General features: G+C 40.3%; 1 protein-coding gene across 2 annotated transcripts in view; it reads left to right on the forward strand.

Moving 5' to 3' along the window:
• Positions 1–15106, forward strand: part of DOCK2 (dedicator of cytokinesis 2) — a 255289-nt gene that overhangs the window by 36792 nt on the left and 203391 nt on the right. For both annotated transcript variants that reach the window (XM_028717491.2, XM_028717489.2), the window contains exons 15-22: positions 2511–2609; positions 4541–4613; positions 4715–4818; positions 7478–7661; positions 7754–7851; positions 11040–11129; positions 11406–11506; positions 13948–14082. In XM_028717491.2, the coding sequence (XP_028573324.2) occupies positions 2511–2609; positions 4541–4613; positions 4715–4818; positions 7478–7661; positions 7754–7851; positions 11040–11129; positions 11406–11506; positions 13948–14082 (884 nt within the window). The remainder of the gene's footprint in view (positions 1–2510; positions 2610–4540; positions 4614–4714; positions 4819–7477; positions 7662–7753; positions 7852–11039; positions 11130–11405; positions 11507–13947; positions 14083–15106) is intronic.

The raw sequence follows: 15106 nt of genomic DNA on the forward strand, positions 1-15106 counted from the left end.
TATGTTTTAACTGTTGGACTTTTAGTAAGATGAATTCTAAGAACCCTGGTATAATATATTGATATATAATATATTGATAGCATTGGCACATTGGTTTTTTATATATATAATTGTGCATTTTTAGTATAAAAAAGACCCCCCCACACACATTCTGCCCTTGAATTTTACAGGTGAAGCAGCTAGCTAATAAATCAAGGGCAACAAGAATAGGTTTACTTAAGCAACTATTGTTTGTTGACCTCCATAACATTCCTTAAGAGCAAAACAAAATGTTTTTTAGAGTCCACAAATAGAATCATAGATGCCGCTTTAACGTAATCCATTTTGGGCCCAAGCCCATTCGCTGGTATATTTCATAGCTTGTGCTCCACACTCCAGCATGCAAAAGTCATGCAAGGTTGCTTGTTCCTGCAAGTTCCATGTGTACTCACAACAATGCAAACTGAGCAAATTGAAATGGCAGCTGCCAATGAAGCAGTAGTGAACAACAAAGAATGTCCCTTTGGTGTTTGCCTCTGCGAGGCTTTTCTGGATGTTCGAAAATAATGTGAAAAATCTGAGATAGGTCTGCGGAAAGATTGATAGTCTGTGGCACAGAGTCTCAAGTCTTCCTCCTGATCTGATCTAAGGCTGAAATTGCCTGTAAAAACAAAAACAAAACACCTTCATATTTAAATGACACATATATATTCTCTCTCTCTCTCTCTCTCTCTCTCTCTCTCTCTCTCTCTGTGTGTGTGTGTGTGTGTGTATCTATATATCTATATATCTATATCAAGGTGTTTTGTTTTTGTTTTTGTGTTATATATATTTTGTGTTATAATATATATAATATACAGTGGTTCCTCTGGTTAAGAACTTACTTCGTTCTGGAGGTCCGTTCTTAACCTGAAACTGTTCTTAACCTGAGGTATCACTTTAGCTAATGGGGCCTCCCGCTGCCACGCCATTTCTGTTCTCATCCTGGGGCAAACTTCATAACCCGAGGTACTACTTCCGAGTTAGCGGAGTCTGTAACCTGAAGCTTTTGTAACCCGAAGCATTTGTAACCCGAGGTGCCACTGTATATTATAATATATGTTGTTGCTGTTGTTTAGTCGTTTAGTCGTGTCTGACTCTTCATGACTCCATGGACTAGAGCACAACAGGCACTCCTGTCTTCCACTGCCTATAATATATAATATATATAATATCTCTTCTCATGCTCTTTCTGACTAATAATTCAGATAAAAGCTCTACCGGTATATACATTTTTGTCTGCTGTGTAGGTGTGCTTAAGCAGATGTGACCAACCTGGTTCAACATCTTAGCTTTAAAAATAAATGATACAGAGTGAAAAGAAGGAAGAATTCATTGGAACAGCAAGCTATCCTTGGCTGAGAAAATAATTGCACTGCTAAATTTCCTGGGAGTTACTTAGGGATCAGAGTATTGGTTGGATATTGGTTGGAAAGGAAGAAAAAATTGGCAAGGCATTTGCATGAAAGACTAAACATGCAAATAAGTAGCATAAAACAGTTACATAAATTTAAATTCTGGAAAACTGCTGAGAGAAGAAGTAGCCAGAAAACCTTCAATGACTAATCTCCTCTCCCATGCACCATATAGCTTTGTTGGATGCTGAGAACATTATTTCCAATATTGGAAAATTTATGAAGTAGCTGAATAATTTTAGGAGCTAGGTAGTGGAAATGCAGTTAAATTTGCTAATGAGTTACAGTTGGTAGGACAGATTTTGCTATCCTTTACAAGTGGGAGAAGTACAGCATTTCTTGTTCAGAAAGAAGAGAGTTACAGACATGGCCACATTCCCACACAATGTGGTCCTTAAAAGTGCTTCTGTGAGAATTTCTGTGCACCAGCATTTGAGTTGTTAAGCTAAATTTCTGCTTAACTGCAATCATTGCCTCTGCAAGTATGTCTGTTAATATTATGCCAGATCTGGGTCCATTGGAATCCTCAGCAAAGTGTGGCCTAGTGGGCCCCCAATGCTTTGTAGCGTTCTCTGGGGGCTCACCAAAGGTGGTGGAGAGCACTGGTGGCAACAGGTGGCTGCAGGCTGACCACTGCTTTACATTTTCCACAAAGCCTTGATGGCAGTATCAGGGGTATTGAGGGTTCACAAATACAATTTAGGCCAAGGTAACATGGTGGGCCTTTCCAAAGTGCATCAAAGTTGCCAGTGGCCCATAATGCTAAGTGCTAATGCTGGCCTTAATTACTTACGTTCTTGCTGTGAGGTACTTCACACTTTCCTGCCTGTTCAGGTAATTTACAGGGCTGCACCATCATAAACTTATTTTCCGTGGTTTTCCTTTGGTTTCTGCCCCACTTTGGGACTGTACACTTACCCTCTCTGGAGAGTCAAGACATAAGAGTCTTAGAGGTTAGAATAGACTGTATGGATGGTAGTATTAAAACTATAGTACTTATATAGTTCTGAATTGAAAATATGTACGTAAGAACTAAGAAGCTGCACCTCTTTCCTCTTCTCCCCTGTTTTGTGTAAGAATGCAATTTGTTTAGGAGCTGGAGACAAGCCTACAAGTGAATACAAATCAGTGGTCTACTACCAAGTTAAACAGCCCCGCTGGGCGGAGACATTAAAGGTATGACAGGGGAGGAGACGCCTCACCTCCCCATTTAAAATCTTTGCTTAAGAGGAACCTAGGATGCTGCTGCTTATGCTAAACTGCAAGCTCTGACAATACAGTTGAAAGAATGCAAGCCACCAAGAAATTTTGCTGTCTAGAAGCAAGAAGCGTGATTTTTCCATTTGTAAAAATATACAGTTAACCTAGTTGCCCATAATCTCCAAGATGAATTTGATAGAAATTTTGTCCCATTCCATTTTCTTCTAGTATTACAATAATGCATTAAAAAAAAAAACTTAGAGCAAATGTAGGAGTGTATGGTCCAGTAAGCTGAGAAAAATTAGAAAATACGGGAACTTCCGTCACCTCATGAAAAAAGACCTTTTACAATTTCTATCCTTGTTAGAGAAGAATTAATTGACATCTCTATGGTTTGCATGTAACTTGTAATAAGCAAATTCTTGGAAGGTTGTGATGGAAATAATTACAAAATGGCTGTAGGCTACTAGAAAAGCTTATTGTAAATCTGCTCCTTTTAAAGAGAGAGCACTATAGAAAATTGCTGTCCTAATGTGGCTCTTAGGTAGATAATGAGTTTAATTCTATTAAGGTGCTTTGGCAAGAAGAGACAGAGGGCAGCAGGGAGAGAAAAAATGGCATAATAAAAGGTATTATTGGGTACAAAATGTATTTATTTCCATGTACTTTCAAATATTTATGTGTCAAGCAGTGTCTCTTCTGAAAATGGTGCACTAATGGAAATCCAAGTTAAGCTTATAATAAAATATTTGGAGCTTTTTAAAACTAGCCTTTGGAGTCTTCTAATTCCAAGTTAATTCTGATTTTGATCAGTAGTGTCCAAACGTACGTGAGGTGATGCTGCTATAATGAATTAGAATAATGGGTTGGATCTAGAAGAGAGTGAAAGTTCATGGTCTCTTCTCCCCACTTTTGTGTCCCCTAAAAAGCGCTCAAAACTGGGTAGCTCTCTGAAACAGCATGAGATGTAGCACAGGGAGCTGTGGTGCAAAGGGGGAATTGGCAAATAATAAAAAGGAGACCTTTGTATACAAGCTTAAGATACCTGGTGTAGTATAAAGATGGGTTCAGACCATAGGTTCCAGAGTGTAGCTCCACTGAGGATGAAACATCTGACTTGTTACTTTCCCAAATACTGGCACTCCAGGATTTGCATGAGACATGATGTCACACTCCCCAAGTAGTGGCAGTTGCACCAGCTCAGGTCAAAACAAACAAACAAAAAAATTCCTTCCAGTAGCACCTTAGAGACCAACTAAGTTTGTTATTGGTATGAGCTTTCGTGTGCATGCACACTTCTTCAGACCAACACGGCCATCTACCTGTAACTAGCACCAGATCAGGTGTTATCTCTTAAAATAGCAAGGCTCCTATTTGTGGAGGAATTTACATCTGAATTGCCCCCATTTCTACATTGGTGGATCCTTTTATTATACAACTTTTCATCACTGTGAATCTTATCCACACACAATTTAAAGATCAAATAATAAAGGAGGCACATTAGAATTTACTTTTTGCAGTGTAGGGACTTCAAAGCAAGCCCTTTAATGTATCTATGACTAAGCAATACTATCTTATTCAGCAAGAAAGTTCATTCAACAGTAGCATTAGTCATGATATGAATTTGCATTAAAATGCAAAGTTTCTTTCAAAGGCATATAATCTGGCATTTGGTGGTGGTATAGCTTCATTTGGCAAATAATGAAATACAAGTCCTGAAAAAGTGCAGCAGAGCATAATTTTAGGTCATTATGCACAAATAGCTGCCACAGCAGGTCTTTAGCCATAGATGGATATTTGGGCAGCACTAATTTAGAACTACTGGTGGAGCTTCCCTCCATGTATTCATCATATCATTTTTACTTTAATAACTGTTTATGTATTTAAATGTTTATGTATTTAAATAGGTAGCATTGCCCATTGAGGATATGCAAAGAATTCACTTGCGCTTTACGTTTCGACATCGGTCATCTCAGGAGTGTAAGTAACCCGCTTGATTACTTGCTTTCAATATGCAACATTAGATAAGTGGACATGTTATAGGCGGGGGAAAGAATCATACAAAATTATTTCTTGCACAGCTAAAGACAAAGGAGAAAAGAACTTTGCAATGGCCTATGTGAAGTTAATGAAGGAGGATGGGACAACTCTGCTTGATGGCTTTCATGATCTCGCCGTTCTAAAGGTATTGTTGGTTTTGCTGCATAGACTTCCACACAGCTTTGCACAATCCACTAACAGTCTCCTGTTGGTCTACTTAAAATGTTATGCTCCAAGCCTGGTGTGTGTGGGGTGTTAGGGGAGGGGTAGTACCTCTGGTAGGGAACACACCATGCTCCTTTTGGTGTAGTATGTCCACATTTGGTGCCCACCCTCCACTCAGCTCTCACCTGAGGTTCCTAGAAGCTGTCTGCATGTGACAGTGGCCACACCCCAGGAACAACTTTGACTGGCTGGCTAAACCAGGTGAAGGTAGCCAATAGGTCTCAAGCCCTTGGTGAATAAGGGACTTCCCATGCATGTGAAGACAGGCTGGGGCAGATTGAGTCACAGGGGGATCACTTTGGTGCTGCTAACACTGTGGTTTTACTTTCCCATCAGAGGCACACTCCATTGTCTCTTGAGACAGACAGATACCAACAACACCTAGCCTGAAAGGACTAGGGGGAGGGCATTCTGTAACTGGCATGCAAATACTGGGGGGAAAAAACCCTTCTCCCCAGCCCAGATTCATATGCCTAAACTTTGAAAGAGGGGTCCTGAAGGACAGCATATTCATATAGGAACATCCATCAGTGCTAGAACTGAACTCAGTGATTTCTTTGTGTAGTGTGAGTTATGCCAGGAATAGCTAATGTGGTACCTTCCAGTTGTTGTGGACTACAATTCCTATCAGTCGCAGCCAGCATACCCAATAGCTAGGGATGGTGGGAGTTGCACTTTGGAGGCCAGCACGTTGACTATTCTTGACTTACACTGTTCTAGCACATACAGCAAGCGAAAATGCTGTAGCTGGCTTTTCCTTAAAAAATTCAGGTGTACTCAACACATCTGGCAACTAGCCCGTTACTGGCTTTTACACAAAATCCTTGCAAATGGCCTAGTGGGAAACAGAAAGAAAGGGACGGAAAGACTGAGCTGACTATATTTCAGGTTGTTTGGAGCTTTTCCAAATATGTCCTTATAGGATGCTGGAGATCTGTCAGACAAAAAGCTGCAGTCTGGTGATAAAACCTTTAGTCAGTTTTAAATGCTAAACTGGGAATGGCTGCCTAAATACCCAGACTTAGCCCTTTGATTTCCATTTTTAAAAGCAGTTTATTACTAAATATCTGCAATGTTTCCTTGAAGATAAATAAGGAAAATCAGTTGTATGAAGGTGTCCCTAGCACCAGAATTGTGTGGCTCCCCAAGTTTGAAAAACAGCCTGCACTACAATTTAGGAACCTACTCTTAGTACTCAAGAGTTAGAAGCCCTATGGGACATGGGCAATGCCCTGAGTGTTGCTAAAATGTGGAGTTTTAGGGCACAACTAGCAATGAGTTGTAGGACTGTTGCTGAAAATGGAAGCCCCTGTTCAAGTTTTCCCAGCTGTTCCTGTCATGTTTAGTCCAGGGCTGGGGAATATGGCCTGTAGGCTTATCTTGACCTAGTTGCAATTTGGCCAGCAAGGCCATTTTTCTGAAACCACTCCTGCATGTAAATCAAGTTACATCACCCTGATGGGCAGGTGATATCAGCTGGTGAGAGGTGGGGGTCAATTCTCCTTGGTTTGCTTGTAGATGCTAATTCCCTGCAGGGAACTCTCACATACAGCTGGTCCCTGCCAAACGAATAATAAAATTTAGACAGACTTAATACTGTTATCTTTCCATACCCAGCCAGTGGTGTGGTGTGGGAACAGGATAATACACAAAATGATTACACAGCAGCATAAGTAAGTCTGCCTGTAACTAGGGTAACCAATGTGGTACAATCCTGATGTTTCTGGACTTCAGCCCAAGCCATCAATTCTGGCAACAGCAATGCTGGCTTGGGCTGATGGGGAACGGAATCCAACATCACATGGAGAGCGCTCCCTGGCGTCAGCTGAGGGACAATTCAACCCAAAGCTGCTACTCTTTGAAGCTTTACTTTTCACCTTTACGCATCCCATAGTTTAATCCCATCCGGTTGCTATAAGAACTGTTGCTTTAAAAACTGGTGCTTGAGTTTGCTTTTTAGTTCCTGCCCCACCCGCTGCAATGGGGGAACTGTGGCAGAGATGGGGGAACTGTGCAGGTGTTGCTAGAGAACAAACCCCCCCCCATCCTCGACCCTTGGCTATGCTGGCTGGGATTGATGAGATGGAGTCCAACCAAATCTGCAAGGTCACAGATTCCCCACCGGTGGTCTAAGGACCATAGTTTTGATCTATTTGTAAGCTGCTCAGGGGACCCTTTTGATTGAAGAGCAAGGTAAACATGATTTAAATAAAATTAATTTGTTTCCATTTCCATTGTTCACTGAGAATATTTTTTTAATGGTTTCTGTGTATCCAAGGACTTATGTGCATGTTGTGACCTCTTCTCTTTATAAACCAGCAGAAAATTCTTTGCCTACCTACGTATCCTCGCTTAGTTTCAAAAGTAGATTGTGAGTTGAGGAGTTTTGTTTGTGCAGAGAAATTGCATATACTTTTGCAGTCTTCACTGGGTTAAGTCTTTCAATCCAATATTTTTTTAAAAAAGATTTATTTCTAAAAGGCTACTGGTGTGGAAGAGTGCAGCAAAGTTATCCTGGTTATATGTGAATTTAGCTCATTCCACTGAATCTCACCTTGTTTTCATGCCTTGCTTTCAAGGGTGATAGTAAGAAAATGGAGGATGCCAGTGCTTACCTGAGTCTCCCTTCCTCACGTCATAACATAGACTCTAAAGGCTCAACCTTAAGTCGGAGTTCAAGCAGTGTTGGAGGGCTCTCAGTAAGCTCAAGAGACACATTTACCATTTCAACGCTTGTTTGTTCAACCAAGCTAACTCAAAATGGTAAGAATATAAGCTTCTGACAAGGCTTTTTAAGTTGCACTTGAAAGCTAGACCCCCTTTCTCTGTGAATATATTTCTGCTCTTCTCTGCAGTTGGTTTACTGGGCCTTTTGAAGTGGCGTATGAAGCCAGAGCTCTTGAAGGAGAACTTAGAAAAACTGAAGATTGTGGATGGGGAAGAAATTGTGAAGGTATGTTTTTAAAATGTTTACAGTAGTGTAATTTTAGGTCAGAGACTTTCTGAAAAGCCAGATACTATGGGGGAGGTAATCATCCCCCTTTCCTGGGAAATGATGTAGTGTGCAGTCCTTGGTTCCTCAATGGATAAATATTTCCTAGAGAGACAAATTAGGAATCCTGGTGCTATTCCTCAATTTATTTCCAAAATCCATGTAGGAAATCTTAGCCATTTCAACAACATGTTTTTCTATCTCAAGTGGTAACACATCTTTTGTGCTCATTGAGAATGGCTCAGGAAATTGTATTCACTCGTATCAGCCATCATAGGCTGAGAGCATAGTCCTCAAATAATACAGTTGTGTTTTCTTTTTACAAGGCATCAGTCTTGTTGGCTTCATTGGGGGAAAGGCCGTGGGTCAGTGGTAGAGCATATTATTTGCATGCAAAGGGTCACAGGTTCCCAGCATTTTCAGATGCGGCTGGGAATTTCCCCTACCTGAAACCCTGGAGAGCTACTTCTTTCTGGAAATAACTGCCCCAAAGTGACATCGGTTCAGGATAATACCAGTCTTGTTTACACAGAAAACAGATGGCAGCTGAACAATTGAACTGGATTTCAGGCATACCTTACATGGCAGAATTTCCATTTTATTTTAATGTTTTCCTATTTTATTAACTGTGCTGTGCTAAATGCTGCCCTAGAATATGCTTCTCTTTGTTAGCTTTTTTGTTTTTTAAAAGCAAACATGATTTTTTTTTTTAAAGACAATGATGAAACAATTGTGTTCAGAATATTTTCAAACAAAAGAAAGCATGTTTTTCAAAGACTTGGTATTAGAGTTTCCCCCCCAAAATATGCCCTCTGACCCAGTGACCCCTGATTCGGTGGGAGCAGGTTCTTTGCAAATTCCTGATTGATTGTATGTGACGGGGGGCAGTCCTGGTTGTTCATATGTCTGCTCTGTTCATTTATCAAATAGAGGATGAGGTTTGATTTTTACATCAAAAGGGGCACCTGGGTGGAGGGTCGCACCTGCCTTCTGTTGCATTGTGCTGAGCAATTTTCTCCCATATTAGCTTCAATACTGAAAGTAAGTTAAGGCTGCATGTGTGCTAAATACAGCAGGTATAATTCATTTTCCCTTGACTTGAAGCTTCACACAAATATTCTTTGAGGACACTCGCACTGATTAAAGTAGAACCAGCAAGCTGCTTCTTTAGCACTCCCCAAACTTATCAAAATTCTGGGCATGGCAGTTTTGTAACAACCGTAGATCCTTTGATTCAAGTCTTTACTCTTTACGCACGATTAACTCAAAGTAAGCACAATATCAAGGCAAATCTAAAAGGCAATGTCTCTTTGCCTGTACAAATGAAATGAAATATATGCTTACAGGGTTGTGAGACTAAGAAAAGCTACCCATTATCTTTTCCTTTCCTATTAATATATATAAAAAGTAAATTGATCTCTGATCAAAAGGTGAGTGTTGCTCTTTTTTTGGAAAATATTTGTGTTTATTGATGAAATGTGAACATATGATGGTTTATCTATGTGATGCAAGCTTCTTTTCTATGAAGAACTATACTTCAGACTATGACTATGGAAATATGTAGCAAGGATTACTTACCTACATACAAAATCCACAGCTTGGTAACATCATTATTAGGGCCAACCAAAATGTCACAAACTTTCATGTTTTCCATCAGGCAAGATGTTACACACAGCAGTCACACTAGAAGCACTGATGAAGAGGGCGAGATTATAAACCTTCATTCATTTGATGCAAACGGCTCTTTAATGGGGTTTAGAAAAGGAATTCAGTTGACCCAGGCTATTCTAGAAGATCTATTCAGATTGTTTCTAAACTTGAAAAGCCGCCTTCTGCACCGTGTAAATAAGCAGTTCATTAATCTTTCTTTGCATTGAACTGATGTTTCTTTTTCTGCTGTAAGAACTGATTTTTTTGGAAATGTGGGTCAAGTTCAGAGTTGTCCCTGTGCTAGCTTGTAGCTTCTTTTTGTAAAAGATCAGTTCATCTCCTGATCAATGTCATATATTTCGCATATTGGAGCTTTAATGTTGTTCTTATGATGTCTATATCATAAGCAACATGTGGTAGAAAAGCCAAATAAAAGTTTTCATCACCCTCTCTAGTGGTATTCTGTAGAATATTCCAGCTGGGGTTCACGGGCACCAAGTTTCTGAGGCTGGAATTGTGGTTGGCAACTGGCAGCACAATGGCTGATCCTGGCCTGCTGCAAACCTCTTCACCCTCCTTTCCTTTTTCTCATCTGAGCTTTCTGACAAAGCACAAAGGGTGGGAGAGACCTGAGCTGGTATGGATGGAAGGAGGAATCCTCTTCCAGTTGGCACGCACCATGTTTTCATTCCCACTTGGCAATTATTTGAGTGATACCGAAGACTTGAGACCAGGCATGCTAATGGGAGGAGAGATACTAGCTTTATCTCCTTCCCCCGCATTTGTGCTTTAAGTATCTTGATGGTCTGGGCATACTATCAAGCCATTTTAGGCTGAGGGATATTACTTAACACCAGCTGCAGCTAAATTCACAGTGACACACTGCTGAAAACAATTACTTACCACATTTTAAGGGACTGCAGTGGCGTAGCGTGGGGGGTGCAGGGGGGGCCGGCCGCACCGGGCGCAACATCTGGGGTTAGGGCAAATCCACAGGTTAGGGGGCGCAAATCCACGGGTTAGGGGGCGCAAATTACTTGCCTTGCCCCGGGTGCTGACAACCCACGCTACGCCACTGAGGGACTGTGCAACTTACAAACCTCGTGCAGTACACCTGTGAACATTTACAGATAAAGCAATCAACTTTCCACTTGTGGGGAATAGGAAATGCTCTGTTCATTCCAGTATAAACTGTAGGCCATCCTTAGCATTACATTGGGGGGGAAGTGACTGCTTTGCTTGTTTGAGTCAAATGCATGCTATGATAAGAAAATAAGTCTTCAAAGATGTGGTGATGCTCCAGGTGACAAGGCTAGAAAGATGGATCCTTTGAGGCATGAAATGCTTTCCCTGGGGCTAGGTGGAATTTTTCTTTTAAAGACATGAAAATGTTTCTCAAAGAATCTTTATCCTGTCATGATATCAAAGCTTGTAAAATATTTGTTCATCTTCTCTCTCTCTCTCTCTCTCTCTCTCTCTCTCTCTCTCTCTCTCTTTAGTTCCTCCAAGATACTTTAGATGCCTTGTTTAATATCATGATGGAACATTCTCATAGTGATGAATATGACATTCTCGTCTTTGATGCACTGGTAAGGATTGCCCTCTGCTGTTCAAGTTCAAACTATGGGCTCCATTTTTTGAAACAATTTACTATAGGAGCAAGGCACTGCTTGTAACTGAAATGGCTTCAGGATCACCAACATAGATATGTTGCATCCCTCGATAATAAACTTTTGGCTTTAGCTAATACACAAAATACCTAATTGAATTTTTTTAGGAGCTCATTGCAAACTGTAACTTTTCAAATGACTTTTGGTGTGCAAAATAAAAACAAAATAACCACTAATCCTATTAACCTGTTACAGATCTACATAATAGGACTCATTGCAGACAGAAAATTCCAGCATTTCAATACCGTACTGGAGGCTTATATACAGCAGCACTTCAGCGCAACTTTAGCCTACAAGTAAGTTGACGATATTTCAATCATTACAGAGAAAAGTGATATATAGAACAAATAATTTGCATTCACATCATCCATAGCATCCCTGGTATCTCCATGTAAAACTCAGTGGCAGAGCTGGAAGTGACATCTTCTCTGGACTTTAGGGGAGGAGGGGGGGCTCGTTTAATTTTACTGCACATAGGTGGTGTAGGGACAATAAAGGTTTATTATTATTATTATTATTTATTATTATTATTTTATTTTTATTTTTCTGTCAGTCTTCAGGAAAGATAATGCTCCCTTCTCCAGATCAATATGGAAAATTAAATAAATATTGTCATCAAATTAACATACAAACACCAACAGATACTCATCTTGGGAAATGTCATATTTCTGAAGAGAGGGGCACAAATTTTCCATAGACAGATGGTACGACAAGCTGTGTCATCTTGCCTTGTTGGAAAAACTTGCCCACAACATAAGACTCACTAAAGGTCACATAAAATCAGGCTCACTCACAGCAATTTGGCATTCTTTTTATTGATTACACATCAAAGCCAAGTGCACTAAAGCAACCCCTAACCCTGCCCCCTATTTATTAGTTTGGTGGGGACTTTAGAACACTATGGGTCTTCAGATCTACCATACGCTCAGGAAGGAAAAAGGGAATAAAAGTACCAATGAGTTTGTTGGCACCAAACTCCATCTATTACTACCGTATGTTGGTTTTTGTTCACTGTATTTTCAAGAAAATGATTCCTCATCGATCTCTGAGTGCTGGTCTACATGCTTTGTATACAAGGCTTGTCTGTGCAAAGTTTAACTTGCCAAATAGATTTCCTGCATTATGTGTAGCAGAACTCCATGCCACTGATGGAAGATCTTGTCTGGTGGTGATGATGGTATGGAGATTCTGCACTGTGTGGACAAGGCATATGATGAACTACACTACAGATCCACAAGCTGCAAAATTAGTTATGTTGTTCCATGTGTAGATGAGAACTTAGTCCCTTGAGATGTGAATGTGTTAGATCTTATGGTTGGAACTTCCCCTAAACTGCATGTGTTGGGGCATCAAGCTGGGTGCAGTCTTTTATGCACAGCTTCTGTCTGTTCTCTAATGGTTGCCCTCAGTGGATTCTGGAGCTTTGAATCTCTTTTTTAAAATGGGCAATGTCTAAGGCTTTCCCATTAGGTAGAATGAGTTAATCGATCTCTTTAGGTAGCACATGGAGACAATGCACCCTCTGCTGCCCTCAGGTGCTGTGGAATATGTTACCCTATTGCCAATGTTGCACTTAAGTTCAACGGCCAGCGCAGTCAACATCTGTTCATGGAGGGTGGAATCTTGTCCTTTGCCTTGGGCAGAAAAATATCTTGGGCTGGCTCTGCTAAGGAGTCTGCCATGGTGCTTGGGGTGTGATTTCATGGGCCCTTCCAGGGAGGCTGTGGAAGAGTCAGAATCTGGTTAGCGCTAAAGTTTCATAAGCTGTGAGTTGGAATGAGGTCACCTGCTCAAATGTTCAAGGGATTGCTGGTACCATTCTACAGTCTTCTTAAGATCACTGATACATAGAGAATTTTTACTATCCACATGTGTGTATGGTATGTAATACGGTTCAGAATGTGTCCTTAGATTTGTTTCTAGTCATTATATAAAATAGTTTTGCTTCATACTAAGAGCAGGATTCACCTAACGAGGGCTTCCACTTGTACAATGAGGCTGTGCACCCTGATGCTCCCTGAAATTGGCTCTGAGGCAGGGAAGTCGGAAGAACCCTCAGAACAGCACATGGGGAGGGGAGGATCAGTCTGCTATTGAAACCAGTCATGACTTAAGGCTCATAGTTTACAAAAGGGGAGCTCACCTAGTCTAGATTCAATCCATTTTTGAAAAGGGAGGTGTTTTGTGTGTGCGATTGTACACACACTTTCTTCTAAGAGCGTATTAGACTATGGAGCATACAGAATATATTGTATGATTTACAATATATATTTCCCCACCAATATATTTTCCACTCATAGCTATGAGTCGGTGGCTTTCAGGTACAGTCCTTTGTCATCTTCATCATCATTCCAGTCCTTGCCAAAATACTTTGCATGCTGCAAAAACGTTTAAATACTGCAACCCAAAGTACTGCTTTGCTGCAGATTGTTTGGCGCCAAGAATTCCCAGCCCTACACTGTACTAGCAATATTATTCAGTGCAATGACCGTGGCCACTGTCCAAAGCCATCCTGTGTGATAGATAGAAATAATAATGGGAAATAAAAGGTCATGCTACTGTGCTTTCCCCCCATTGAATTGTGTAATATTTTTATTTGAATTATAAAGTAATAAAACCAAGTCTGCCATGTTACATCATGCACTATATAGATATTTGCCACTTTACACTCTATACTAAGGAAATGTGATAAAGTTTAACCCTATTCCCCCTTTGTAACACATTTTTCCAATTTCAGGAAACTAATGACAGTTTTGAAGACTTACTTGGACATTTCCTGCAGAGGGGAACAGTGTGAACCTATACTAAGAACTCTGAAATCTCTGGAATATGTGTTCAAGTTCATAGTTCGGTCAAGGACTTTGTTTTCACAGTAAGTATTAGAGTCTGGTTACTTTTGAAATAGCACTGAGGGTAAGGGTGAGGGGCTTCTGGTCTGACCACCAGATGCAGCCCCTGCTTAATTTCATCAGGCTCTTGGGAGTTTCAGGGAATTTTTCACCTACTCTATTAAATAATGTTGAAAATCTATTCATTTTTTAAAAAAATGTATATTCTTGATAGATCAGACATGTGTTCACCTGCCTATTATTCAAATAGATTAATTGGGTTGGTATTGCAGTTACTGTGACAGTGAGCTCACATTTTGCCATAATAGAAATAGAACTGGAAATGCTCTGGGCCAGAGACAATTACAGATGAAATTTTGTTTGCAAGGTCAATGAAAGCAGATATTGCACACAGATATTATACATGGCACCTGATGCAGTGGCACAATTTACAGTATTGGCAGAGGTTATCAACCTTGTTTGTGCTGTCCTTAGGGGTAGCAATGGCACTTGTAAAATAGCATCTTGTGTTGCAGGATACAAAATCAGCACAACAATGTAAACTTGCATAGCAGTCTCCAGTAGCTTTAATTGTATTCTTCAGGATCAACGCATTACAGTTGCCAAATAGGCCCAGAGAGGAGAAGGGAGTCTAAGAAACCAATAAGTGTGTAATAAGCTTGTACATTTAATTTCAAGGAGTAATCTTGAATTTGGAATAGTGTTTTCCTTAAGATCTACGATTTTTAAGAGCAAAAGTTCTCCATTTGCTCCAAAAGAAGCACAGGCCTGCCATTTAAGCAAGGACTTTGCTTTCTTCTGTAAATAATTTGGCTGACTTTTACTATATACAAAAACAGTCTCCCCCCGACCCCTGCTCTTTATATGATAGATCTGAAAGCACTGTAGGGAATATACCCCCCCCATAAGGAATATAAAGCTACATTGTGCACGGAAACTGCCCTTACGTTTTTAATTCAGAACCATAAAATAGAAACAACTCCTTAACCAAATTGTTACCTTCCATGCATTAGGAGGAATAGCACAGAAACAAAACTGGTAATTGGA

Source organism: Podarcis muralis, chromosome 2, assembly GCF_964188315.1.
Source record: "Podarcis muralis chromosome 2, rPodMur119.hap1.1, whole genome shotgun sequence".
Lineage (NCBI taxonomy): Eukaryota > Metazoa > Chordata > Lepidosauria > Squamata > Lacertidae > Podarcis > Podarcis muralis.